General features: G+C 39.5%; 1 protein-coding gene across 1 annotated transcript in view; it reads left to right on the top strand.

The window, feature by feature from the left end:
• The window catches only part of tilB (touch insensitive larva B), a 154,679-nt gene that overhangs the window by 31,343 nt on the left and 96,158 nt on the right, over nucleotides 1–27,178 (top strand). The window contains exons 5-6 of the mRNA XM_090381496.1: nucleotides 3,971–4,067; nucleotides 13,000–13,075. Coding sequence (XP_090237622.1) covers nucleotides 3,971–4,067; nucleotides 13,000–13,075 — 173 coding nt within the window. The remainder of the gene's footprint in view (nucleotides 1–3,970; nucleotides 4,068–12,999; nucleotides 13,076–27,178) is intronic.

The following is a 27,178-nucleotide window of genomic DNA, read 5'->3' as shown; positions in this document are numbered from 1 at the left end:
AATTATTTACTTTATATTTAATTTCATTTTACTTTATTGTTGATTATTAGTTATATTTTGTAGTTTACCAAATTATATCTATTTAAATCTAAGCAGACGCCATTATAGAATTTTTAGCGCGAACTCTCTGGAACACTTTCGCGGATCCCGAGGGGTTCGGGATTCGGGACCACCGGTTGGGAACCACTCACCTGATTAATGCCAGACGCCATCTAAATTGGCGTAAAGACGGCCATTCTTGGAATGTAGACCAATGGAAGGCGGTGATTTTGACTGGTGAGTCGCTGTATGTGGTCGACCAGTTTACGCCGCTATTTGTATCTCCGAAACTTCTGCCCCGTTTGGCTTTAATTTTCACATACGATTGCCTCTCGGTGTATCGAGATCGATCCAATAACCAAATAACATTCAGCCAACGATAACCCTGTGTTCGGAAACACCCCTTTGATTCAAAAGGCCAAAGGGCATTTCAAAATACACAGCTTATCATATTTTGTGAAGGATTATGGTATCGCTGCCCACAACAGAACCAGATTCCACTTCTGTCAGTGAAAAACAAGAAGGTATGGTTGCAATGGACTGAGGTACATCAACACTGGACCATGGAGGATTGGAGAAACATTCCCTAGTCTGATGAATCCTGATTCCTCCAGTTTCACACTAATGTGAGGACCGCAATATGACAAAAACGACATAAACAGCTTTCACCGTAACTGAATCCTGCCATGTGTAAAGAGTATGGGCTAGTAATGGAAGTATAACTGAGTGGAGAGTGTTTTTGTAGTCACATGGGAACCCTCCCTTGAGACCAATGCAATAAAATTCAGATGCCACAGGTTATATGGAAATTGTTTCTGACCAGCCAAGCACATTTCTTCACAGTTTCAATATATCCATCTGCAAATAGGTTCCTACAAAAGGATAATGTGCCTTGTCACAAGGCCAAAACTGTATTGAACTGGTTTCAAGAAAATGAAAGTGAATTCAGCTTATTGCGGTGTTCTCCTCAATCACTATCTCAACCCATTAGCTAAAACAAATCAGCATCCCTGTGGCATGCATTTTACACTTCGTTGTGTCCATGCCATGACACAACCAACTGTTTTGATGTCTAAAGTGTAATCTAATCGCTATTAGGTAGGTATCCCTAATAAAGTTGCCATTCAATATATAAATAGATAATGTTCATCTCCTGTTCTTTATGATAATATTGAACACCATAGCTCTGTTATATACTATAAGAATTTTAAGAAATCTGTTATATAATATGTGTTCTTTGTGTTGTTATTTTAATTAAATATAAAAATGTCTTCGACATATGGTTCCCAAAAATAGTTTCCTTCGTGGATAGCACAGTTGGCAGAATTTCCGTCCCCCCTCACTGGGTGGAAAAGACCCGAGTTCGAGTCCTGTTGATGATGTGAGGAATATTTATGGGCCTTAATGCACAGGAAGCAAGCCTCAAGAGCAGAAAAATTTACTTTTGTTAGAGGAAAACAAAATGGGTTCTTTGATTTTGACATGAGCATAGACTAGTTTGCTGTCAATAGATTTATCTGACTAAGTTATTAATGTGTATTAACTATGTACAGTATAAATTATAATTCAAGAAGTATTTATTTAAGCAGAATGCCAAAGTAAAGTCTATGTATTAAATTCTATATTAGTGTATCCACAAATAATTTGTTAACAAATTTAACCAAATTCAAGATTATGGGTGTAATCTGAATTTTTAATTTTATTATTTTTAAAAACAAAACTGCCATTTTGTAATATTTAATTCCATTAAAAGTGAAATCATCATAAATGATGATTTGTGGATCTTCTAATCAGTTTGAGTAGTATTAGGATAGGGTTGAACCAGCATAATGGCATCCAAGATGTGGCGGGTAGGATGGGGAAAAATTGTTTCTATTTTCGACAGCCAGGTGGGGCTCTTTATTTATTTTTATTTTGCTCGCTAGGTGGCGGCACGTTTTTATTTCCATTTTATTTTTATTTTCCCCACTAGACGGCACTGGCTGCATTTTCACAATTTATTTATTTTTAAGTTACCTTGGCTTAGCTCAATCTTCGGTTAGTCTGATTGGTGGCTGGCAGCATATCCTTGTGGCTTCTGGGATGTTTTGGGGAAAATTATATCCAATTGCTGGGGATAATTTATCCATATTTATCTGTGAGGGCAACTATTGTTATGTTATGAGCACTATTATGGCTAATATTTGTTGATTAGATGAAATCAACATATAATAGTATAGAAATACACTGAAAAGGACAGAATTCATGGGGTATCCGGTTCCTGGGCAATGCGACACAGTCTTCCCCTCTTGCTAGTGGACAAACAGACTTCTTGGCAGGCATCGAATTACCATCTATGTACTCACATAGATGATAATTCGATGTCAGTGTTGATAAATGTCGTGAGTTAATCGACTTTGAAAGAGGGATGATAGTGGGTGCCCGATGCATGGGTTACTCTATTGAGGAGGCGGTACAGAAAATGCACTATCCCCATTCGACAGTATCAAAAGTGCATCAGGAATACACCATTTCTGGAATAATATCGTGTGGGCCGTCTGACTCGCATTGTTTCAGCCAACTGGAGAGTAACAGTGTCACAAATCATCGCCGACTTCAATGATGGAGGTGCCAGAAACGTCTTCACCGATACCATTAGGCTATCATTAGCCACAATAGGTTATGGGAGCTGCCAACCCATCAGGGTCCCATTGCTAACACCACGGAAGGATTCTATGCCTCAACTGGTCGAAAAAAACATTGGTACTGGACCTTGGATGATTGGAGATGGGTCTCCTGGTCGGATGAGTACTGTTTCCAGTTATTTCGAGTGGACAGGAGGGTGCATATCTGGTGGAAACTGCACGATGCTATGCACCCATCATATCAACAAGGGATTGTTCAGGCAGGTGGATGGCCAGTAGAGGTCCCAAAATGTGCTCAACTGGCACACGTTGGGACCTCTCGTACGTTTAGATGCATCTCTGAATCCAGGTTATGTGTCAATTCTTGCCAACGATCTGCATCCCTTCATGGTCATTGTGCACCCACAGAGCAATGGACTCTTCTAGCAGGACAATGTGCCTCCCGACAGAGCCGTGGTGACTAGAACATGGTCCGAAGAGCATTCCACAGATTTTATCACCATGGAATGGTCTCCCCGTTCACCGGACATGAAACCTATGGATCATCTCTCTGGGATGCTGTGGAAAGGCCAGTTCGAGCTTTGGATCCTCCTCCCAGGAATGCAATGGATTTATGGACAGCGGTGCAGCAAGCATGGATGAAAATACCTGTGGAACGCTTTCGTGGACTAGTGGATTCGATGCCTCATTGTGTGACTGCCCTTATCTGGGTGAAAGGTGGGCCTACCTGTTATTAGGTAGGTATCCTCTGATTTCTGTCCACTCAGTGTAGCATATTTAATCAACTACCAGTTAATTAAATATACTATTTCTGTATACATCTGTTAAAATCTGTGTATATTACAGGGAGAGTAATGGTCAGGAATGTAATTCCCTAGTATATCATTATTTCTATGGAAAAATTGATTTTAGCTTACCACTCCTTTTCTAGTAATGCAAGTTGCAGGAAGTCAAAATGTTGTATTTGAAGTCTTCATTACTTACGTAGTAAGTAATGAAGACTTCAAATACTTCAAAGACTTCACATTAATTCAATAGCAGAATGAGTATTCATATCATCATTCTTCTCTTTCTTGGTGATTTCTTTCTACTTCTGACTCTTGTCACATTCTCTGGATAATTCAGGAATTGGTTTTTTCTTTTTTTGTTTGGCTATAAGCTGCACCAGCCAAAAAAAAAAAAAAAAAACTTCCTTTTGAAGTTAAATATAACTTTCTTCAGGCTTCCTTGCACCATATGAATAATAATAATTTAAATGGCAATTCATGCAATTATAAATCATGCAGATGATATTTTTGAAATTCCAGGTTGCGAATCATTGCAAAAACTTGATTTGACTGTAAACTTCATTGTCGATGTGACATCAGTGGAGTCACTGCAAGAAAATTACAATTTAAGAGAATTGTAAGTATTACGTTTATTTTATTAGACGTTTGTTATAAAAGATATTCTCGAACTGTGTAATTTGATGTTTTATTTGAATTGCTCATAATATTTTTTCGAAGCAATTTAAGATTCTTTGTATATAATTATAATGAATGTTAAATTATTTCGACACAGTATCATAATACGTGGGCTTTCAATTTTATTTACCATAAATGCATGTGTGATATTTCTGTATACAACGTTATCACCTGTTATTATGGTGGCTAAAACTGAAAGCTCTTGTAGTTAAATATTACTTTCTTTCATCGATTTAATTTAAGTAGCGCTATTAATTTATTTTCGAATTCCTTTGCAATTATTATTCATCCTTAAAGCAAATTATTGATTCAGACCAGGGGCGAATTGCAAGTGCATAAGAACCTGTAGGGGGGTGCATTTTTGCTGAGAAAAATAATGGATCTTAAATTTTATAAATTCATAAGTATGGATGCGATCACACTAAGCAATATTAATTAAAATGTTATAACGTATTAATTAAGCACACAGTGTAATACTTGAATTATCGAGATACCCCAGTTATAATGTTTTAATTTTAATGAAACTTCTTACCATGTGCCTTAATGATAAGTTGGCCCTGCTTTACTTTGGAAAGCTCAGAGATGTTAGATGGCACTGATGATACAGCAATTCTTAGTTAGTTTACAAGATTACCATCCACGCAAGTTATTCTTGGATAAATTTAATGTTGAGAAAAACTGTTCACGTTGGCATTTGGTAGAAAACAGCGATGCAATTTTCAATGCATGAATGATACCTCAAAAGTGAATATTTTTCAGTATCTACACAGTATTTATAAAATTCCAAAATAGATACACTATTAAATTTGGATTTCAAAGTATTATTTGATTGTAAATGAATTAATTCTAGTTGCAAGGATTCGGGAGCTTCGTCACATCAAAAGGAGTTTTGCATATTCTTAGTGTGAGTTCATAATTTCGTAAATCTTGAAACATCTTTTGAAATTAATTCAAAAGATTGGAAACACTGCAACATACTCCACTATCGATTCTGGTTTCAGTTCTTTCGGTGTTGGAAAATGCAGTGTTTTCTCAGTGATTTACGAACAATTGCATCTTTGATTCAGAGCTCCTGATATTGTCAAGAAGAGAGGTAATAAGCTGATTTGGTCCTTGTAATTTCAAATTTAGATCACTTAAGTGGCTAGTGAAATCAACAAAAAATGACAAATCACATAACCACTTTTGGTCTTCTAATTCCATAATGGCGGGCCTTTAATATCCATTAAGGGTTTCAATTAATCTTTTACCTCATAGAAGCGCTTGAGCATGTGCCCTTTGCTTAGCCAGCGAACCTCACAATCAATAAATTACCATATTCCGCTTCACGGTCTAGCATTTGTTTAAATTCCCTGTTCTTCAATCCCTTATTTTTTATGAAGTTAATACATTTTGTTACCATTTTCATCACATTGGTCATTCTTAGAGAATGTGCACATAAATTTTGTTGGTGAATAAGACAGTGACACACTATTAACACATTAGATTCCAATTTACGGCTCTCCAATTCTTTCTTAATTAAAGCAACAAGTCCTTTTTAAGATCCAACCATAGATGGTTCACCGTCCTTCACTACACTGCTCAGATTTTCATAGGGTAAATCGAAATCACGTATTGCTGATTTGACTTCAGAAAAGAGATATGCACCTGAAGTAGTCCCGTGCGTAGATTTTAAAGAAATTAATCTTCTCGTATCGTAAAGTTTGCCGTTATCTCACCTACAAATATAGTGAAATGTGCCGTATTTGCTATATCTGTTGTCGCATCTACAACTATAGAATATAAAACAAATTCTGCTGCTGCTTGTTTCAAGGATCTTGGATATCGTTAGCCATGTCTTTTATACGGTCCGAAACAGTCCTCCGTGATAAAAAAATAATGTCAAACAATCTGACTTTTTCTGGGGTTAAAATAAGTGCAACAGCAACTATACACTCTTTAATTCCTCCACCAATCCCGTAAGTCATACTGCATTCCAATGCCTGAGGTCGCTTTTACATACTACAGGGTGTCTCAAAAATATTGGTACAAACGTTTAGGGGAGATAGATAACATCTAAAGGAATGTGAATCGCATAGGAACCCATAACCGGAAACGTCACGGGAAAGTAGTAGCAGAAATGACACAAGACAATAATTAGTGGAAAACATTTATTTGACATAATATTAACAATGGAGTACGAGATGGATGCATTTCATGATGTTACAACAGATGCTTGAAGGTTCCACCATGAGACGCGATGCATGCGTGACACAGACGCAACATGGATTGGCGGACACGGTCGAACACACCTGGAGTTTCTTTGACAGTAGCAGCAGCGCAGACGAGTCTCGCCACGAGATCCATTTCCGTCTCCACAGGCGATTCATACACAATAGATTTGAGCCCCCCCCACAGAAAAAAAATCGATGCTCGATAAATCAGGTGAGTGTGGGGGCCAAGCAACGGATCCACCACGGCCAATCCATCGACAAACAAAACGCCTGTTCACGAACACACCTTCCATATGGGCAGGCGTTTTGTTCGTCGATGGATTGGCCGTGGTGGACCCGTTGCCTGGCCCCCATGCTCACCTGATTTATCGAGCCTCGATGGTTCCACAATGAGCATTGTGCCGCATGGGGGCGCACACCATGTGGGTTGTCGTGAGCCCACACATGAGCATTGCGCTGATTGAATTAGCCTTCCCGAGTGAAATAAGCCTCATCCGTGACCAAAACATAGGCTGGAAAATTCAAGTCTTGAACATTTTCTTGGAGAAACCACTGCGGAAAAGCCACATGTGCAGGATGATCTTGGGGGAGCAGTAACTGAACCCTTTGGAGTTGAAAAGGGTGTAAGGAATGGTCGTGCCAGACACGCTGTACACTGCACCGAGACACTCCTAAGGCAAAGGCAACGGCACGTGTGCTAGTAGTAGGATTATTCTGGACGGCATTCAACACACTTTCTTCCATGGCGGGAGTTCGCGTCGAACGTGGTCTGCCCGCACTACTCCTGTTACCTACAAATGACACATAATCGCACAAATTTTGATGCACATGTGCAAACCAACAGTGGTCCGGTACATATCTGTTGGGAAGCGTTCTCCATAAATTCGTTGAGCGGCTCGTCCATTGCCCTCTGCTAATCCATACACTAGGTGCATGTCTGCCAGCTCACAGTTCGTATATCGATGCATGGTCTTCGTGCGGCGACTACTGCTTGAATGAGTAAACCAGAAATTTTCCCTCTCTCGAACTGATGAACAGCGCCGTGTACCGACTTACGGTGACGTTTCCGGTTATGGGTTCCTATGCAATTCACATTCCTTTAGATGTTACCTACCTCCCTCTCCTAAACATTTGTACCAATATTTTTGGGACACCCTGTATATAGTCATTGATATGAGCACGTAGCATGCTTTTTCTCCACTGCAGCACACTAGCCTACACCGTATGTCCATCTCCACGACTCAGGCAGGGTATGCAACAAAAGTATAAATACAACGGTATCAAAGAATTAAAAAAGGCCTTCACAAAACACTAATTTAATGTACTGATGCGGATAATTGGCGTCTTGAAAAGAGGCTATTAACACTCGCCATACAGTAAGTACCGTTCCTAACCCTCTGTTCCAACTCATCATTTCGGCCTTTAAAGTTATCGTTTGCCATCGGCTTTTAGTAATTTTTTAATACTTATAAATTTTACTACTTATCATCCCTCTGCCTCTGTCGGGTCAGCCATGAAATATACGTTAACATTACGTACTCTACACGCTACGATTAACTTCCGTGCTTATACAAAAACTTTGGTTTCTTTATACCACGTGCTGCATATATTTCGTGTTAGAAACAAAGTACTTTTAATATATTATTTTTGATATTATGTTTTTTACCTTTATTTTTGCAGGTTCGGATTGAATTATTTTATGACTGCTATTCCATGATCTCGACCTACGGTTGATTATACTACCCACATTGAAAATATAATCTTCTACGTTAATATATATAATAAGGAATATGGGGTAAAGTATAATCTAAGGAACCCGCTGTTGAAACCATAGGAAAAAATTCCTATAAGTACCTGTAAAGAAAATACAGTGGATTCTGGTCATTTGGGCCACCGGTTAATCTGGACAGCCGTTTATTTGGGGCAAATCTTAAAAAAACAGAACCCAATCGAGAAAATAGCCAGGGTTTACTTCGCTTAATTGGGACAACATGCCGTTTAATCGGGGCAGGAGGCTGCAGCACGCACTAGAGATTACCCTACGATTGTCTCCGACCGTACCACGTGGTTCGGTCGGATTTCTGGAGGTCACAACCATAAAACAATAAAAACAATCAGCAGTCACCTGTTTATTGGGCTTTTCTGTTAGTGCAATCCATCATAAACGGATGGTAAACTCGATCTTATTGAATTTGCGATAATACCGACAGCTGGAATTCTGTGGGTTATTATGATGAAATGTGTTTAAACTTCCATGAAATCTTCAATCATATAAAAAAACATAATGTTCAGAATCTTCTCTTCATTCCTATTTTTAAACCTTCGTAACTTGTTACTCCGTTCTCACTTGCCCGTATTGCGTTACTTGCAATTTGTGTGTGCCGTGTTCTTTGTTATTGATTGCTTATCTTTTTACTGTTTTAAATTTCAACTTCCATCCACAAATGTCAACTAGTTAGTATGTACATATTAAATATTCCGATTTTCACGTATCATTTAATTTTTTAATTGGTAAGGTAATAAAGGGTAAATTTGTGCTTAATATATCTTTACTTTTATAGCCTGTGGATAATATTCCTCCTATTTTCGCTAATTAGAATCGCTGTTTAATAGAATTAAAATTCAATTCACAAACGTGATCACAATGACTGGCGCTTACTACACATCATATACTGAACGGTACTTTACTATTATGAGTCCATCGTAACGTGATTTGATTGTACAGTGAATCAATTGTAAAGCTGGGGGGGGGGGGGGTCCATTGTATTTTTAACTATTTACGGGAAACTTCGGATAATTGGGGCAGCCGCTTAATCGGGCGAAAATGCACTTAGCATTAGCATTAGCATTAGTAGAAGCATATGATGCAAGAAAGCAAGCTTATTCAGCATCAGCCAAAAAAAAAAAAAAAAACACACACACCACTCCCATTTCACCCCTCCGTTCGTTCGAAATACCTGTCCAGTTGAGCTTTAAATTTGTTTAGGCTATCAACTTCAACAACAAGTGATGGAAGTCGGTTCCACCAACCAACCATCCGCTGGCCAAAGGCAAATTTCCGCACATCTATCCGACATCCGTAATTCCTCAATTTGAATTTATGCCCTCTGAGGTGATTATTCTGAGCAAGATGAAGAATCCCATTGACATTGAGCATGCTCAAACCATTCAAAGCCTTATACACCTTTATCAGATCACCTCGCCGGTGCCTAGTCTCCAGACTCTGTAATTTGCAAAACTTAAGCCTTTCTTCGTAAGAGCAACTCTTTGTTCCATTCACTAATCTTGTTGCCCTTCTCTGTACCCGTTCCAGCAGCTCTACATCCTTCTTGAAATGAGGCCTCCAGACCTGTATACAGTACTCAAGATGTGGCCTAACCATTGCCTTATACAAGGGAATAATCACCTCCTTATCCCTGCTAGAAAAATTCCTGTATATCATTGACAAGACACCATGAGCTACTCTTGCAGCTCGTCTGCACTGCTCAGAGAACTTCATATCTGCCTGCACAATTACCCCCAGGTCCTTTTCATTCTCCACCACTGTCAGCGTAGTACCGCAGAGTTGATACGGTGCTCTGGGGTTACTGTTTCCCATATGTAGTACTTTACATTTGTCAATGTTAAACTTCATTTGCCACCTCTCAGCCCATCTGTTCAACCTTTCCAGATCCTGTTGCAGCAGCATAGCGTCAGTAGTGTCCTTAACAACCCTGCTAACCTTTGTATCATCTGCAAACTTGGACATTAAACTTGATATCCCATCATCAATATCATTCATAAACACCGAAAACAACAACGGACCCAACACTGAACCCTGAGGAACTCCACTAATAACATTAGTTCACGTTGAGCAGTGTCCATTGATTACCACTCTCTGTCTTCTGCCACTCAACCATCCCCTTATCCATAGCAGCAATTTGCCTCCAATGCCACACTGCTCCAATTTGTGCAGCAGTCTTCCATGTGCAACAGTATCAAAAGCCTTTCTAAGATCCAAATATGTAATATCAAAGTTATTCCCTGCATCCAGTTCTTTTGTGACTACATCATAGTATCCAATCAAATTGGTCAGGCAAGACCTTCCCCTTAACAAAACCATGCTGTGTCTGAGCTATAACTGAATTCTTGTCTAGATGATCCTGCAGGCTTCCTTAACCATGCCTACATTCATTTTCCTGGAACAGAAGTTAAACTAACAGGTCTATAATTACTTGTATCAGCCTTTGATGCTCCTTTGTGAATTGGGGTTACATTTGCACAGCTCCAGTCTATGGCTACCTCCCCTGAGTCCAAGGTCGCTCTCATAATTATGGCTAGGGGTTTGCTTACTTCCTTTGCTGCCTCCTTTAATATAACTGGATAGATCCCATCCACCCCGGGTGCCTTTTTTATGTTTATCCTCAACAATCTCTCCTCCACTTTCCTCTCAGTTATTACAAAATCATCTAGCTCACTGCCAATGTTTTCAGCTCAGGGTCCTACTATAGGAACGGGTTTGCGATCCCGGGCATACCCGAGCCACAACTTATATCTTGTAATGCCTTTAAGCTGTCCTACACTCTTTATTTTTATTTCTCCGAAATTATTAGGGCAATCCGAGGACGTAGGAGAAACTATTTCTTATCTATACCACTATTTTTCGCCTTTGTGGAGTTCAGGTTCTATTTTTCCTACTCCTTTAGTTTTTCTTCTTACTATCTGCATGTTTCTCTTTGCGTTAATTTAATTTAATTATTTATTTTTACCGTATCCATCACATAGGGGGCACCACATATTATTTTGACGACTATTACATTATGTCCTAGATACGGTCAAATGTAGTATGTATTATATATTTAATCTTGTTTTAATCCTTAAATTACGTTCTCTGTCGGGTCAACGATGATTAATATATGCTTACATTTATATTTTACTTATATTTCTTACCTTTGATTCTAATATTTCAAAATTTTTCTTAATTATTTATCTTCATTCGATTTATTTATATTCGATTTATGTTCGGCCTATACTGTTTATATTTGGTTTAGATTTAAATTACTTAGCATATATTGATCATCACAGAAACAGAGAACTTCTTGTCGTTTTTTGCCTTCATTCTGGGTGGTTGGCCCCAGTTGAAGTCATCTAGATTGTCGGTAAAAAGCGATAATAATAATAATTTTTTTTTTTTTTTTGCGTTTTCTTAAGTCCTTGATGGTATTCTTATTATTGGATTGATTTACTTTTTCTATTGATATTCTGTAGACATTGTGGGTGTATTGCATGATTGCTTGCAACTGCATTAACCCATAAATATTAGTTATTGTCTTTTAACTTTCTTGCTTTGCTTTATTTCTTGCTTTCCTTTTATCACTAATATAACTATTAATATATATATATATATATATATATATATATATATATATATATATACACACATACACGGAGTGCTCACTGAATTATGACCACCCCTATGAAAACTGAATGCGACCCGTTGACCACGTGAGGTACAAGAGTGCGGAATTAGTCAACCTACGTAGCCAAGATAAGGTGTTAGTGGTAGTAAAATTCCGAGCGTGATGGGTAAAGGGAAGGATTTATCGGACTTTGATAAAGGACAGAATGTGGGTACTTGACGAGCTGGTGCCTCAATTTCCCAAACAGCTGAACCGGTGGGGTGTTCGAGAGCCGCCGTAGTTAAAGTGTACCAGGCCTGGCGTCAAAATGGTCAAACAATGAACAGACGGCAAAACTGCAGAGGTCAGCGGAAGGTTGATGTTAGAGGTGAGCACCGGGTCCGACGACTCTAACAGGCACAGTAGAGTTGACTACCCAATACAACATGGGCCATGATCATGCATCGCATGCTCGCACGTATGGGCTATACTAGCGAACGACCCCTACAGCATCCTCTCCTAACCAAGGTTCATCGTCGTAAAAGACTCGCTTGGTGCAAAGAGCATGCAAGTTGGACTTTAGAAGACTGGAAGGTGTGCTGGTCGGATGAGACATTATTTACTCCACACCGTGGATGGATTAGGGGTCAACAACGTGAGGCTCTTGATCCATCACGCATGGTATCAAAGGCGCAGGCTAGTGGAGGTGGTTGTATGGTGTGGGGCATGTTTCGCTGGTAGGAACTTGGATCTGTGGTGCATGCATATCAGTTGTCTCCACTATCGTCAACTGCTTGCTGACTGTGTATACCCTGCTACGTTACACTTTTTGACGAATGGCGATGGTGTCTTCCAAGATGACAATGCGCCGAACCATTGGGCACTTGTTTTGCAGGAATGATTTGAGGAACACAATTCTGACTTAGCATATCGATTGGCCTCCGAACTCCCCCGATATCAATCACATAGAGCACTTTTGGTGAACACTATGGAAAGGCACATCAGGCGTCTGGATACACCAATCACCCCCATACCTGCATTGCTAGCCGCAATACACATAGCTTGGTTGGCCATACCTTCTGAACGCTTCCGACATCTTGTTGAATCAATGCCACGTCGGATAGCTGCTGTACTGAGGGCAAAAGGAGGTCCTACGAAGTATTAGGTAGGTGGTCATAATTCAGTGATCACTCAGTGTGTGTGTATATATATATATGTGTACAGAACTGTTTATAAGTAATATTAGAATTCAGTTAATCTGAGTCCATTTATCTTTTAAAAGGTATTTAACTGGAAATCCTTGTACAGATTTTTTATTCTACAGGGAATATGTAGTGGCAACTCTACCTCAGTTACAGGTAAGTGACTTGTTCAATTAAAATTAATTTAGGTATACAATGTGATCCCCATAGATATGGCCTTAACCTTGCCATCTAACGTTGGCGCTGCTTAACCTCACCCTGTTAAAATTTCTTGGTCCACTGCCAACTGGTTTTATGTTCACTACGATACAAGATAAAATGTTTTCCTTTCGAATATGTTTTTATAAAAATCATTTTTGCATAAAAACACTTCTTTATGTTATCAAAGAACACTGATAAAGGCAAAATATGATGGCTATTTGAAAAGGACGGTAATAGGTGTTTTTAGAAGTAAATTTTCCCAGTAGTGAAACTTCACTTGAATAAGACTTGCCTATAACATTTCATGGGTGGCACAGTTGGCGTCCTCCCCACATCAGGTAGAATACCATCAATGATGATGGGAGTTTTCATGAGTTTTTCACAATGCAGTTGAGTTTCACATGGCTTTTCACCCAAAAGCTTTTGATTTTCGTCAAGCAAAATGTAAATCGACAGCAGAACACGCAATTTACATATTATATACTATGCAATTTGGCCTAAGTTGCTGATACGCCTAAAACCATACAAAAACCAACCAATAGCCAACCTTCCTGTATAAGGGATCACCATCAGCCATTTTCAATCCACTGCAGGATGAAAGCCTCCCCAGCAACTTTCCAGTTCCTTCTGTTTTGTGCAATGGATATCCATTTACTACCCACAAATTCATGAATTTCATCTGTTTATCTCTGTCGTTGTGTTCTAGGTTTTCATCTAGCTCCTCTTGGGTACCATTCTGTTATTTTCTTAGTCCATCTGTTGTCATGTCTTCGAGCTATGTACCCTGCCCAAGACCATTTTAATTCTTTAGTTTTGATAAGAATGTCCTTTACTTGAGTTTGCTGCGTAATCCATGTGTTTCTCGTCTTATCTAACAGTCTGATTCCCAATATAATTCGTTTCATTCTTCGCTGTGTAGTTCTCAGCTTCTCTTCCATTATTTTGGTGAGTGCCCAAGTTTCACTTCCATAAGTCATGGTGGGGAGTATACATTGGTTCATTATTTTACGTTTCAGACAAACTGGGATATTGCTCTTCAGTATGTGACTATATTTCCTGAATGCTATCTATCCAAAATTTCTTCTTCTCTTGACTTCCAGCCATTTATCATTATTACAGCTAATACCTTGTCACAGAGAAGTATATGACTCCACCTTTTCAATTACTGCTCCTTCAATTATTATTTCCCTTTTTGTGGCATACTTGTTCATCATTACTTTTGTTTTAGTCATGTTCATCTTTAGTCCAAAATCCTTACTAACTGTGCATAACTGATTAAGATTTTCCTCTAATTCTTTGGGATCGTGGCTTATGACCACAATGTCATCTGCAAATCGTAAATCGTTTAGGTAGTCTCCGTTCACATTGACTCCTTTCTGCGACCAGTCTAATCTTCTGAAAGCTTCCTCAAGGGCAGCAGTAAACAGCTTCGGAGATATTTGTCTCCTTGTCGAACTCCTTTCTCAATTTTAAATTTGCTACTGTCTTTGTCTAGTCTAATAAAGGAGGCAAGCATTCAGAAACAGACAGGGCATACAATATGACAAGGATCACTATGTGACTGACCTGATGTTTGCTGATGATAGTGCTATCATTGCCGGTAACGACGCTGAAGCCACGGACATCCTCTACGACATTGCCCGCATTGCCCGGCCATACGGTTTGAAGATCAATGCTGGTAAGACAAAGGCCCTGACAATAGATGGGTCGCAAGCCACCATCTATCTCGAAAGCGTCCAGATCGAGCAAGTGCAGGACTTTAAATACTTTGGGTCGCTGGTCCAGGAAAAGAAAGTTGCATCCACCTTGGAAATCCACAGCAGAATTGGACAGGCGGCCACTGCGTTCGCCTCGCTCAAATGGTGTCTGTGGAAGAGGACCAACATTTCCACAAAGACTAAAATCCGACTCTTCCGGACTTTGATCCTGCCCATTCTTCTTTACGGATCGGAAACATGGATTTGTCTCAAGTTAGATTTGAACAAACTTGAGGTATTCCAAATGCGATGCCTGCGGCAGATCTTGGGCATCTCTCTTCGCGACCGCATCACTAATGATACCATCCGCGCCAGATGCCAACAGCAACCAACCATTGCCGACCAAATCCAGAAGCGAAGGCTCAGATGGTTTGGCCACGTATGTAGAATGGGCACGAACAGAATACCATCCACACTCCTTTGGAGACAACGACCCACCCAATGGAGCATCCAACGGACCGCGCCTAGGAAAACGTGGGCCAAGCAAGTGGAAGATGACTTGAAGAGCCGACGTCTCGACCTTAACCAGGCCAGGACTGAAGCCACGGATCGTAAGGTATGGAAGAACATCACAGAGCAAGTCCGAAACCCTGCGGCACCTACAGCAGCATACTGGTTGCGTGGCCAACCGCCTCCCCCAGCTGCCAGCTAAGGACCAAAGAAGAAGAAGAAGCGTTCTCATATATTTTCTTCAAAATCATAACATATGGGATATCTATGCCTTGTCTTTCTAGTGCCCGATGCATTGCCTTATGCTATATGGAGTCAAATGCCTTTTCATAATCCACAAATGCCAGGCATAATGGTGTTTTATATTCATTTGCTTTCTCCATTAGCTGTGATATTACGTGAAGGTGATCCACAGTTGAAATCCTGTCCTAAACAGATTAGAATAATTCTTTCTAATCTGTTAGTAACAATCCTTGTGAACAACATGTAGATGTGGTATAACAAGCTAACTGGTCTATAATTTCCAATTCTGATTTATCTCCTTTTACCGCCTAAGGAGTGGAATAATGCAATTAGAGTTTTGCTCTAATTGCATTATTCCACTCCTTAGGCGTCATGCCTCTCCTAATGCATTTTGTGAAGAGTCTTGCCAGTTTTTGTGTCATGTCTCTTCCTCCCAATTTTAACAACTCTATAGTAACTTCATCTTCCCCCGGGGCTTTCTGATTCTTCATGTTACCTAACGCATGTTCTATCTCATCAGGAAGGATATCGGGTATGTCGCATGTGTTCCATCTTCCCCACTGCTGGCATTATTCCTTCGCTTCTTGTATAATTCTCTGTAGTAGTCTTCTGCTATTTGAATTATGCCTTCTGTGCTATTTATTACACCATTGCTATTCTTCAGTTTCAGTATCATTTGTCTTTCTGTATTATTGCTCATGGCTGCTGATTTAAGTCCTTTGTTTTCCCTTAATATTTGTTCTACTTTTCTTGTGTTAAATCTTATGTCCTCTCTGAGTCTCTTTCTAATGGCTTTGCATAACTCGGTATACTGAATTTTCTCCTTGTCAGTGTTTATCTTTTTTAAGGGATACTGCACACCATTACACTAAACACTAAAAAACAAAAAACCTTTGTTGACATTAGGTGATCAAACCAAAACGGCTGCCTTAATGGAAATATGGCAAATGTGAATTACTTGCAGTCATTTGATTTGTGCATTCTAAATGGAATAAGCACACAGAAATTCAACATTTCAACATTGGCTGCAAAATTTGCATGGCTCAATTGTTATATCTAAGAAACAAGAGGAGGGATGCTTTTTTTTACATGATTGTGATGCTAAATTCTGGTAACTGCAAATGGTAGTGGTTACAGCCTTATCAATGGGAGGTATCTTTTCATCCAACACACAGCTCTGACCTCTCCATTTTGAACCCATGTATTTGAGTCTTTGAGAAAACATATGCACGAAACCCATTCAGTAATGAAGAAGTTAAAAGCGCATTGAAATCTCGTTGAACTGTAAACCATTCTTGAATGGAAATTCAATGTATGTTGTAATATGGTTCAATTTTATGACACAGAAGTTTCTTTTGCTCCTCATGCATTTACTCCATTGAAAAGTTTCTGAATGTGATACTGAGTATCTCCAATAAGTAAGGTATTACAGGTAAGCAACTTTATTCTGTGTAATTTAATTTCTTTTTGATTAATGTGTCTTTTCATTTCATTTATTTTTCTCCTTCAAAATACCCAAGATTGTATATTTCAGATTTGAAAATAATTTTATTTTCAATTCTGAAATATTGTACTCACAACATGTGCTGTCCAGTAACAAACAGCACCTTTCCATATACTGTTCGTTATTTTTTCTCACAATTTTTAACTACAGCCTCAGTTGAAGCAGCCTTCAATAATTTTTATAGTCTGCAGTTACATTTCTAGGCTAAAGCATTGAATAGAAAATTGTATTCAATCTTTTTTTTTTTTTTTTTTGGCAAATATTAGTCTTCAAGTTGGTAATATTTTCCTACTCAAGCACTGTGTCAGGATTATTGATGTGGATTAACAACATATTTATCCTTGATAGCTGCATGAAAACCACATAAAAGGCGGGAGTAGAATTGTCCATGCAGGGTCGTGCTAAGATAGAAGATAATATAAAGCCTTTTAATTGGGTAACTCTGTAAAAATGGTTTTGCAATTTGCAATGATTTCCAAAAAACAAAGCACACTGGGATTTCGTGAGTCAATTTGCGTATTGTTAAACAGCTGCCTTCCTCCATGACCAGTTCTTCCACTTTCATTGCACTATTTTTCTTCTTAGCAGTTGTTGTGTGTCCTTTGATTATGTATCATAAATATTAGCACGGCCCCATTTGAACTGCTTCTACCACTCAACGGACACCGTAAAATAAGCAGTCCTTTCCTTATACTGCAATCACCATCTCATTAATTTTTTTTTGTATTTCTTTCCTTAATAGGGGAGTGAATGATGGATCTTCTCTCCAATTATTCTGTGTTATCTTTTCCTGCAATGCATGCCAGTGCACCATAAAATACTAACCAATCAAACAACCTGTCATGCGAGCTCTGTAACAAACAACACATAATTATTGAGTTACCAAAAATTTGAATAATTATTCTAGAAATCTAGTGTTGTCATATGACGTATATTATTTCTCCTTGATTGGCGGTTCCACCTCGTGACGGGTATTGCTACCAAGTACACAAGGTGGTTGTTGTTATGTCGGGTGTTACTGTTGATCCAGGAACTCTCTGACTGTCTTACAGGTGTTCGGGACTGCAACTTTCTGAAGTTCCCTGTACGTGTTTGCTGGAAGACCTATTGCTCCTAGTCTGTTATGTAGGATCTTTGGCACCATACCTGTAATTGACACGATCGGGATAATCGTTACGTTTTGCATATGCCACATCTCTTTGATCTCCTGTCTTAGGTTCGTGTACTTCGTGATTGTTTCCCCATGCTTTTCTGCAGGTTGCCAATGTTGGTTACCACTATGTCAATTAGATAGGTAGCCTTTTCCTTCTTGTCCACAAGGGTTATGTCCGGTCTGTTGTGCGAGATTGTCCTAGCCGCTATTATGGCGCGGTCCCAGTACAGCTTGTCGGTTGGGGTCTGTACTTGTAGTACGGTACACTTTCTTCGACCAACTGGTATTTTCTTGCTAGCTTCTGATGTATTATCCTGGCTACCTGGTCGTGTCTATGAGCGCACACAATTTGGGTGATCACCTTGCACCCTGCAGTGATGTGTTGGATCATTTCGGAGGCCAGGGGGACATCGTGGACATCTGACATTCTGGGCTACTTTGCGATGTATTTTCTATAGTTTCTGGTGTTGATTATCAGGTCTTGGATGGCCATGAATCCTTTAGTCTCGGGGAAGAGCATCCCGCTTGTGAGCCATGCATTGGAAGCAATGTTATCGAGAGGTCATTGTAGTGTCTGCCATGGAGTGTCTTCTTTGCCCATCTTTCTAACTTTGTTTCTTGTGCCATCTGGGTGGGTGGGGGTTCGTCGCTTAGGTTGAGTAGGGTGTACCACTTATTTATCTTCTTTATGGCCTGGTGCTGTGTTGTTCTCGAAGTATTCCTTCAGGTTTACTTTCGTTGTTTTCTGTTGCTGCATCAAGCCCCTTCCTCCCTCTTTCCGAGCTATTGTTGATTTCGGGTGGTGTTGGTGGCTCTTGGTCATCATTGTCCTTGTCTTTCGCATGATATATTTTAGCTTGGTGTTAGTCCAACCTATGACCCCGAAGATGTATGTTAGTACTGGAGCTGCATAGGTGTCTATGGCTTTAACTGTGTTCGCTCCGTTCAATTTTGCTTTCAGCAGGCTTCTGAATCTCTGATGATATTTTCTGGTCAGGCACTTCTTGATTTCCTTGTGCTCTAACTGCTGAGCCTGCATCATCTCTAGTTATTTGTAGGTCTCTCCTTCTGTCATAGCTTCGATTTCTTTACCAGTCAGCAGCTGGTAGTTTTGGCCAAATAATTTTCTCAGGTGCAGTGTGTGTAGGTCTTGCATTTGTCTAGACCAAATTGCATCCTAATGTCCTTGTTGAATTCTTTGGTGATCCAGAGTAGTTGCTTTTTGGTTGCTGCATAGAGCTTGATGTCATCCATGTACATCAGGTGGGTGAGGGTGTACAGGTTCTTTCTTTGAGATTATATCCATACTTGCTGCCATTAAGCATGGTGGATAGCGGGTTGAGTGCTAGACAAAACCACAGTGGGCTCAGAGCATCTCCCTGAAAGATTCCTTTTTCTAATGGGGACTGGCCTGGTTGTGATGTTCTCGATCTTAATGGTGGTACTTAATTTCGCCATTGTTGCTCCTAGGATGTTTGTCACTATCGGATTGACGTAGATCTTCAGGGTCTACAAGGGGTACGTGTTTCTGAATTTCTACCAATTTTTTTTTCGTCCAACGACCAGTTTTCGCTTGAATCCCACCCGAAGTCGTGTAAAAACCTAACCATCTTTCTAAACACAAATGAAAGTCCATTAACAACATGACGCCTGTTATAATTGTTTCTCGTCCAACGACCAATTTTAGCTTGAATCCGTGCCGAAATCATAAAAACATAACCCTTTTTCACTAAACAGAAACGAAGATCAATTAACACGTGCAACGAACAATAAAATTGCTTTTTTGCATAACCACAAAACAGCAACATATAATTGTTTTTTCGCACACTACTGGGTTAATATGCAACATTCTTACTCCCTTGGGACTGAACAAAGGGGAAAAAAACCACAAAAAGAACCTAAGAAATAAAAAAAAAATAAGAAAATGTGACGGCAGCAAAAAACAAAGAAACAGTTTACCTGCAGGATGGAACGGGATAACGACAGAGGAACTCAGGACAACGTGGGAAGTAACAATACCAGCAAACGAACAGCAGAGCACCGAACAGAACAGAAACCAGCATTCAAATGAAAGTGTATATGCAACGAATTTCGCATTCAGCGCTACAGTGACGTCCGCCTGAAACGAAGAGGAGGATGCAGTCAGCAGGCGGAGTCACAACCAGTCAATCACTTCTTTTCCCCGTTCTGACAGTCAATCACAAAGGTGCACCGTATATTGGAGTATAGCGGAAGACAGAGATTGGTAATCAATGTTTGAAGTTTTTATGGCTCCAGCAAATAGAGAAATTTTTGCTTTTTTATTGTCATATTAATTTATTTTTTAGAGTTGCTTTATATTCCTAGTTTGGTTTGGTTTTGGTTTTATTGGCGCATTAGCTACTAAGGCTATAATGCGCCAAGACCAGGTCATATATTAAAAAAAAAAATTTTTAACTTTCAGTGACCTAATTGGTCAGGTCACTACGTCAAAAAGGTATAACAAATGTATAAAAGGTATAAAAGAAAAATGTAAATTTTATATAAGAGCAAAAATGTTTATTGATTTTAAAAAGCTAAAAACGGCAGACACATGGTCATTGTCGGATAAAATCTGACTGCGTGTCTACGGCTCAGCCAGATGATTAAAAGCGGTAAAACGGATATTGCTAAAATCTGGACAATCAATTAAAATGTGTCTAATAGTTAAAATTGAGCCACAGGACTCATACATAGGAGGGTCATCAGCCCTCAGCAAAAACGAATGTGTCAAATGACTATGTCCTATGCGGGTCCGGGCAAGAACAACTTCCTCCTTACGATTCCTGCGCAGACTAGACTGCCACGGTTCAATTACAGGCTTTATACGATATAATTTATTCCCAGTCTGTCTATTCCACAAATCCTGCCATTGGGAGCGTATCTGATGCTGTATTATTTGCTTGTAGTCTGTATAGGGGATTGACAGGCAGCGATTATTATTGGGGATTGCTGACTTGGCTGCGGTGTCAGCCAAATCATTTCCCCTAATCCCAATGTGGCTGGGAATCCAGCAGAAGCGGATATCATATTCACGTTCATGGAGAAAGTGAATCTTCTGCTGAATACTAGACAGAACTGGATGAGAGTTATATCTCACAGTTATTAAAGCCTGTAACACGCTGAGAGAGTCGGAATATAAAATGAACCGTTGGTATTGGCATTCACTAATATGATCCAAGGCTAACTCTATAGCGTACAGCTCTGCAGTATTATATTCCTAGTAACAATACTTTAGTTTAAATTGAATTTAGATAGAGATTTTGTAGGTTATTACTTAGTATCGGTAAGGGTATCAAATCCAAGTGTGGACAGGTTTTGCAGCTCCCGCAAACGAAAGTTTTTAATTATACTTAGCCGCTTTGTTGACTTAATTGTTAGATTAAATTATTTTCTATAAGTAGCTTAGAGATTCAGAAACGGGTACCCAGAGGCGGATCTAACGGTGGGCGCGCGCCACGGGCCCCGACTTCTGAAGGGCCCACGCAAAACCCCAACAAATTAGTTGAGCATATTAAAAAAAGATTATTATTATGCTATTATTAATTATATTATACATATATTTTATTCAAATTTTATTGGAAATAAAACATTAATAGTACATAATATTTTTTATTTATTTAAAAAAATGGTTAACATGTATTTTTATTTTCCCTGTCTCTTTTTTTAAGGGGTTCAATATTTTCTCTGCGCCAGGGGCCTCAACCAACTTTAATTCGCTCCTGCAGGTACCCCTTTCAAAATGGCGGCGAGGAGAGGGGGGGGAAAGCAATGATTGACGGATTGTGACTCCGCCAACTCACTGCGTTCCCCCTCCTCTCCTCGCCCGATGGATTTCAAGTGACACGCGGACGGCACTTGGCACAACAACAAATATGGCGGCTGAAAACAAATGATAAATCCAATAAATTTAAAAGTTCAAGTTACAAAAATGCACGTTTTTTCGCGATAATAAAATGTCACGTGATATTTGAATAAGTCGTACATAGCTGAAAAGGGGAGAAGGTAATTTAAAAGGAAATTTCGCGAAATAAAAGGAACGGCAAATCAAAATTTAAAAATAAAACAAAAAGTTACACGAAATGCAATCACTTGATTCTTCTCGCCCGTATATAACTAGACTATTTCGCGAGCATTAACAACGAACTGAGACGAAGAAAAACCACTCACCTCAACGGTCGGGTGTCCTCCTTCAATCCTCGGTTTCCGGCTTATATACAGAGCTTACTGCTTTTAAAAATTCAAGCGTTAGATCGCTGCTGCTGGAATTTTTCCTTCGCCACATATATACTGTGCGAGATAGGTAAGTAGGTAGGAGTCGAACTGATCATTGACTTTGCTAAATGGCAGTTGCCGTTTAATGGCACTCCATGTTCCCTCGATTTTGTTTGTGTTCAAACTCTTCGTCTCCCAGACAATCATACGACTTCCAACAGTCCGATGCTATGGTGGTACCGGGCTGAATGGAAGTTTATCCCGTTCCCGATAACCCTAATTTTAAATCTCACTTGAAAATTGCCCCCCCCCCCCACTGAGAGAAACTAATAATTTCTACTCAATTTACAAAACTGAAACTCTCAATATACATAAACAGAAGTATATTCTTTCATTTCCTACTTTTAGCGTTCACCAAAAACTATTAATTCACTCGAAAACAGCAAAAACGTACGATCATAATATCAATTTAGGAATTATTACTTCGGCAAAACGGCGCTCGAAGCTTTGAAGATGAAACGCGCTACGGCATTAGTTCAAAATTAGCTCTCTGTAAAAAGAAATTCGCGCGCTCTACATCAAGAAACGAATCAAGTGTCGGGTTTCATAAGCTCTAGGCTGGTTAGGGCGGGGGTAAAAAAATCGATGTCACATTTTTGTCATTTGCGTGAAATTCAATAGAAATTTTTTTTAAAATTGAAGATGGAAAATAGAAGAAAACAGTTCTGGCTTCACCTATAGCGAATTTCAGCTGTGTCCATAGAGTAAAAATTATAGAATTTATTAGTTGACCTTTGAACTGGGTCCACCAAACCCGAGGATATAAAAATACGGAGATGGAAAAACGTGCACATAAATGCAAGTTTTTCTATGCTATTTTACGAGCATTAACAATGAGAAACGCTGAAAAGAAGAAAAAGAAATGGTAATTTTAGGGGAAATATGACGAAACAGAAACAAAATGCACGTTTTTCTATGCTTTTTCTATGAAAAACAATCAGATTGAACTGGGACAAAGAAAAACCACTCACCTCATCGGTCGAGTGTCCTCCTTCAATCTTCGGTTTCAAGTTTATATACTAAGGTCACAGCTTTTAAAAATTGAAGCGTGAGATCTGCTGCTTGAATTCTTCCTTCGCCACATATACTCTACGAGGTAGAAGTCGAACTGACCATTGACTTTGCTAAATGACAGTTGCCGTTTAATGGCACTCCATGTTCCCTCGATTTTGTTTGTGTTCGCCCCTGTTTCCGGCTCGGTGAAATGAATTGAGTGGTTTACAGTGAGATGTTTAAACCCTCGTCTCCCAGACAATCATACGACTTCCAACAGTCCGATACTATGGTGGTACGGGGCCGAATGATGTCTAGGAGAACGTCTTTACTCCTATTTTCCACGACCCGGAAAAAACACTTTCCTGTATCCCGCTCAACCCCACCAAACACCCATTCACTCTTTTTCCTCTATTATATTTTCTTTCACCGAACTTGCTCTCATCTATCTCACAATTACATTCACTCCTCCCATCGTACCTACCAATTTCCCTCTGGCACACTTTTACACACACTTCTCTGCAAAAACTCCTCCAGTCACTCACGGTCGCGGACCCGAGACCAAGCTCTTTCATAATATGATCGACGGACACCTTCGCAACCCACTAATGGGTTAGAAGGAACACGTCGATTATGCTGAGCTTGCTGAAGGAGAACCACGACCCCTTTCGCACAGATCTTTTACAATAATGAGGATTGGCCCCTTTCGCTCGGCAGACCCACTCAAAACCATCCGAACGATCCTTCCGCTCAGCCAATCTCATTTTCCTTTCACACCGAAAACATTTGTACTCACACGCAATCAAATTTATTTTCTGGCACCATTCAATTACACTCTTGCATCCTTCATTTTTAAAACACACAAACATTTGCACACTGATTCGTTCCATTTTCTCTAGGGTTGAACGGAGAGAAACAAAGAAAAAAAAAACAACAACAAAAAAAAAAACCTGTGACAAAGGAGATTACACAGCAGCCACAGAACACCCGCACAAATGAAATACTGACTAAAAATGACCACCGGAGCCTGGAAATGGCGCAATAGTAATCAGCCAATCACAGAGCTAATATTTTACCTCTGTGATTTTAATAAATTAATAAAAATTTAAAAAAATTATATTTTTTAAAATTTTTATTAATTTTGAAATTCACATTTATCGGGGGTCACACTTATCGCGAAAAATGTCACAATAACATTTTTCGCGATAACAAAATGTCACGTGACATTTCAATAAGTCGGATTTGGCTGAAAAGGGAAGAAGGTATTTTAAAAGGAAATTTCGCGAAAGAAAAGGAAAGTCAAATCAACAAATTTCAAAAATAAAACAAACAGAAGCTGAAAAGGAAAAATAATCAGGGATCGCAATATGTTACGAGACATATTGCGATTTTTAAAAAAACCAAGAAACAAAAAGTTACAGGAAGAACTAATGCCGTAGCGCGTTTCATCTTCAAAGCTTCGAGCGCCGTTTTGCCGAAGTAATAATTCCTAAATTGATATCATGATCGTACGTTTTTGCTGTTTTCGAGTGAATTAATAGTTTTTGGTGAACGCTAAAAGTAGGAAATGAAAGAATATACTTCTGTTTATGTATATTGAGAGTTTCTATTTTGTAAATTGAGTAGAAATTATTAGTTTCTCTCAGTGGGGGCCAATTTTCAAGTGAGATTTAAAATTAGGTTTATCGGGGACGGGATAAACTTCCATTCGGCCCGGTATCACCATAGCATCGGACTGTTGGAAGTCGTATGATTGTCTGGGAGACGAAGGGTTTGAACGTCTCACTGTAAACCACTCAATTCATTTCACCGACCCGGAAACAGGGGCAAACATAAACAAAATCGAGGGAACATGGAGTGCCATTAAACAGCAACTGTCATTTAGCAAAGTCAATGATCAGTTCGACTCCTACCTACTTACCTATCTCGCACAGTATATATGTGGCGAAGGAAAAATTCCAGCAGCAGCGATCTAACGCTTGAATTTTTAAAAGCAGTAAGCTCTGTATATAAGCCGGAAACCGAGGATTGAAGGAGGACACCCGACCGTTGAGGTGAGTGGTTTTTCTTCGTCTCAGTTCGTTGTTAATGCTCGCGAAATAGTCTAGTTATATACGGGCGAGAAGAATCAAGTGATTGCATTTCGTGTAACTTTTTGTTTTATTTTTAAATTTTGATTTGCCGTTCCTTTTATTTCGCGAAATTTCCTTTTAAATTACCTTCTCCCCTTTTCAGCTATGTACGACTTATTCAAATGTCACGTGACATTTTTGTAACTTGAACTTTTAAATTTATTGGATTTACCTTAGCGTGCCCCGTTTTTCCAGTGCCGTTAGGTACATGGCACTGGGGTGACACGGCTGGCACGCCATGCGTGTCACCCATGCTGGCCGTTTCCATGTTTTAAGGAGATCATGTGACAATGGGCGGAGTCAATACGCGTCAATCACGGCCGTCTCGCCTCCATTTTGAATGGATACCCGTTTCCGAATCTCGACCATTTTATTAAATTTCATTGTCAATTGAATTGTACTTTTTTAAACTAAATTAATATAGCGACCTAGTTATCACAAACGTAACATCATAATTAATACATATAAGTTGACAGGGGATACAAAAGTCATATAATGTAACTCGGAGATAATATTCGGTACCGAAATACATATATATACAAAGGGTACTAGGAAAGTTTTGCAATACAGCTTTGTTTATTTAATTTTTTCAAAGTAATTTCCTCTACATTCAATACACCTCTCCATCCTCCGAAACCAATCTTTAAACCAGTTCTGCTAAGTTTCACTAGGGAGTAAAGCACACTCGTTGTCCCAAGCCCATAGAAGGTCCTCATCACTGGAAGACCGCCTCCCTTTTAGCTTCATTTTCACATGCGGGAACAGTGCAAAGTCGCAGGGAGCAAGGTGCTCGAGAAGTTTCTCGTAGGGAGGGTGCTTGAGAAGTTTCAGTCCTGTCGTGGTCAAATATTCGGTGCAGGCTTTGGCGCGGTGAGCTGGAGCATTTTCATGATGGAGGTACCAGGTGTCCATTCTTGATTTTGGCCGCAGGTTTTTCATAGATCCAATGACTTTAGGCAGGCATTGTTCAGTGTACCACTAAGCTGTGACTGTCTTCTGCGTGTCCAAAACGGCACGTTCCACAATTCCACTCGATTTGAAAAATACAGCTATCATTTTCTTCTTTACAGATCGGGATTTTCTGACAATTACGGGTGTGTCATCATCATTAAAGACCCAAACTTTGTTTTGAGCCTTGGTCGGCAGATCGTAATAGTACAGCCAAGTCTCGTCACCTGTCACGATGTTGTTCACATACCGAGATTGTCCCTTATCAAACTTTTTTAACATCTCCCGGCACCAAGTCACACGTCGTGTCATCAGCTCTTCAGTCAGTTGATGCGGCACCCAGAGAGAACAAAGTTTCTTCATGTGCAAATGATCTTGCAGAATCGAACAAATTGCTGGTGCATTTAGGCCCAAAGTATCCTCTATCTGTTGGTAGGTCACTCGCCTGTTTTTGTCAAGCATTTTCCTCACAGCAGTAACGTTTTCCTCCGTAACTGACGTTCGTGGCTTTCCCGGCCTCTCAGAATCCTCCAGAGTGAAATTTCCCCTTTGGAATTCTCTATACCACCTGAATATCGTTGTACG

Source organism: Mastigoproctus giganteus, chromosome 9 (genome assembly GCF_048544385.1).
Source record: "Mastigoproctus giganteus isolate SK-2022 chromosome 9, ASM4854438v1, whole genome shotgun sequence".
In the NCBI taxonomy this organism is placed as follows: domain Eukaryota; kingdom Metazoa; phylum Arthropoda; class Arachnida; order Uropygi; family Thelyphonidae; genus Mastigoproctus; species Mastigoproctus giganteus.
This window is presented reverse-complemented; position numbering and strand designations above follow the sequence as displayed.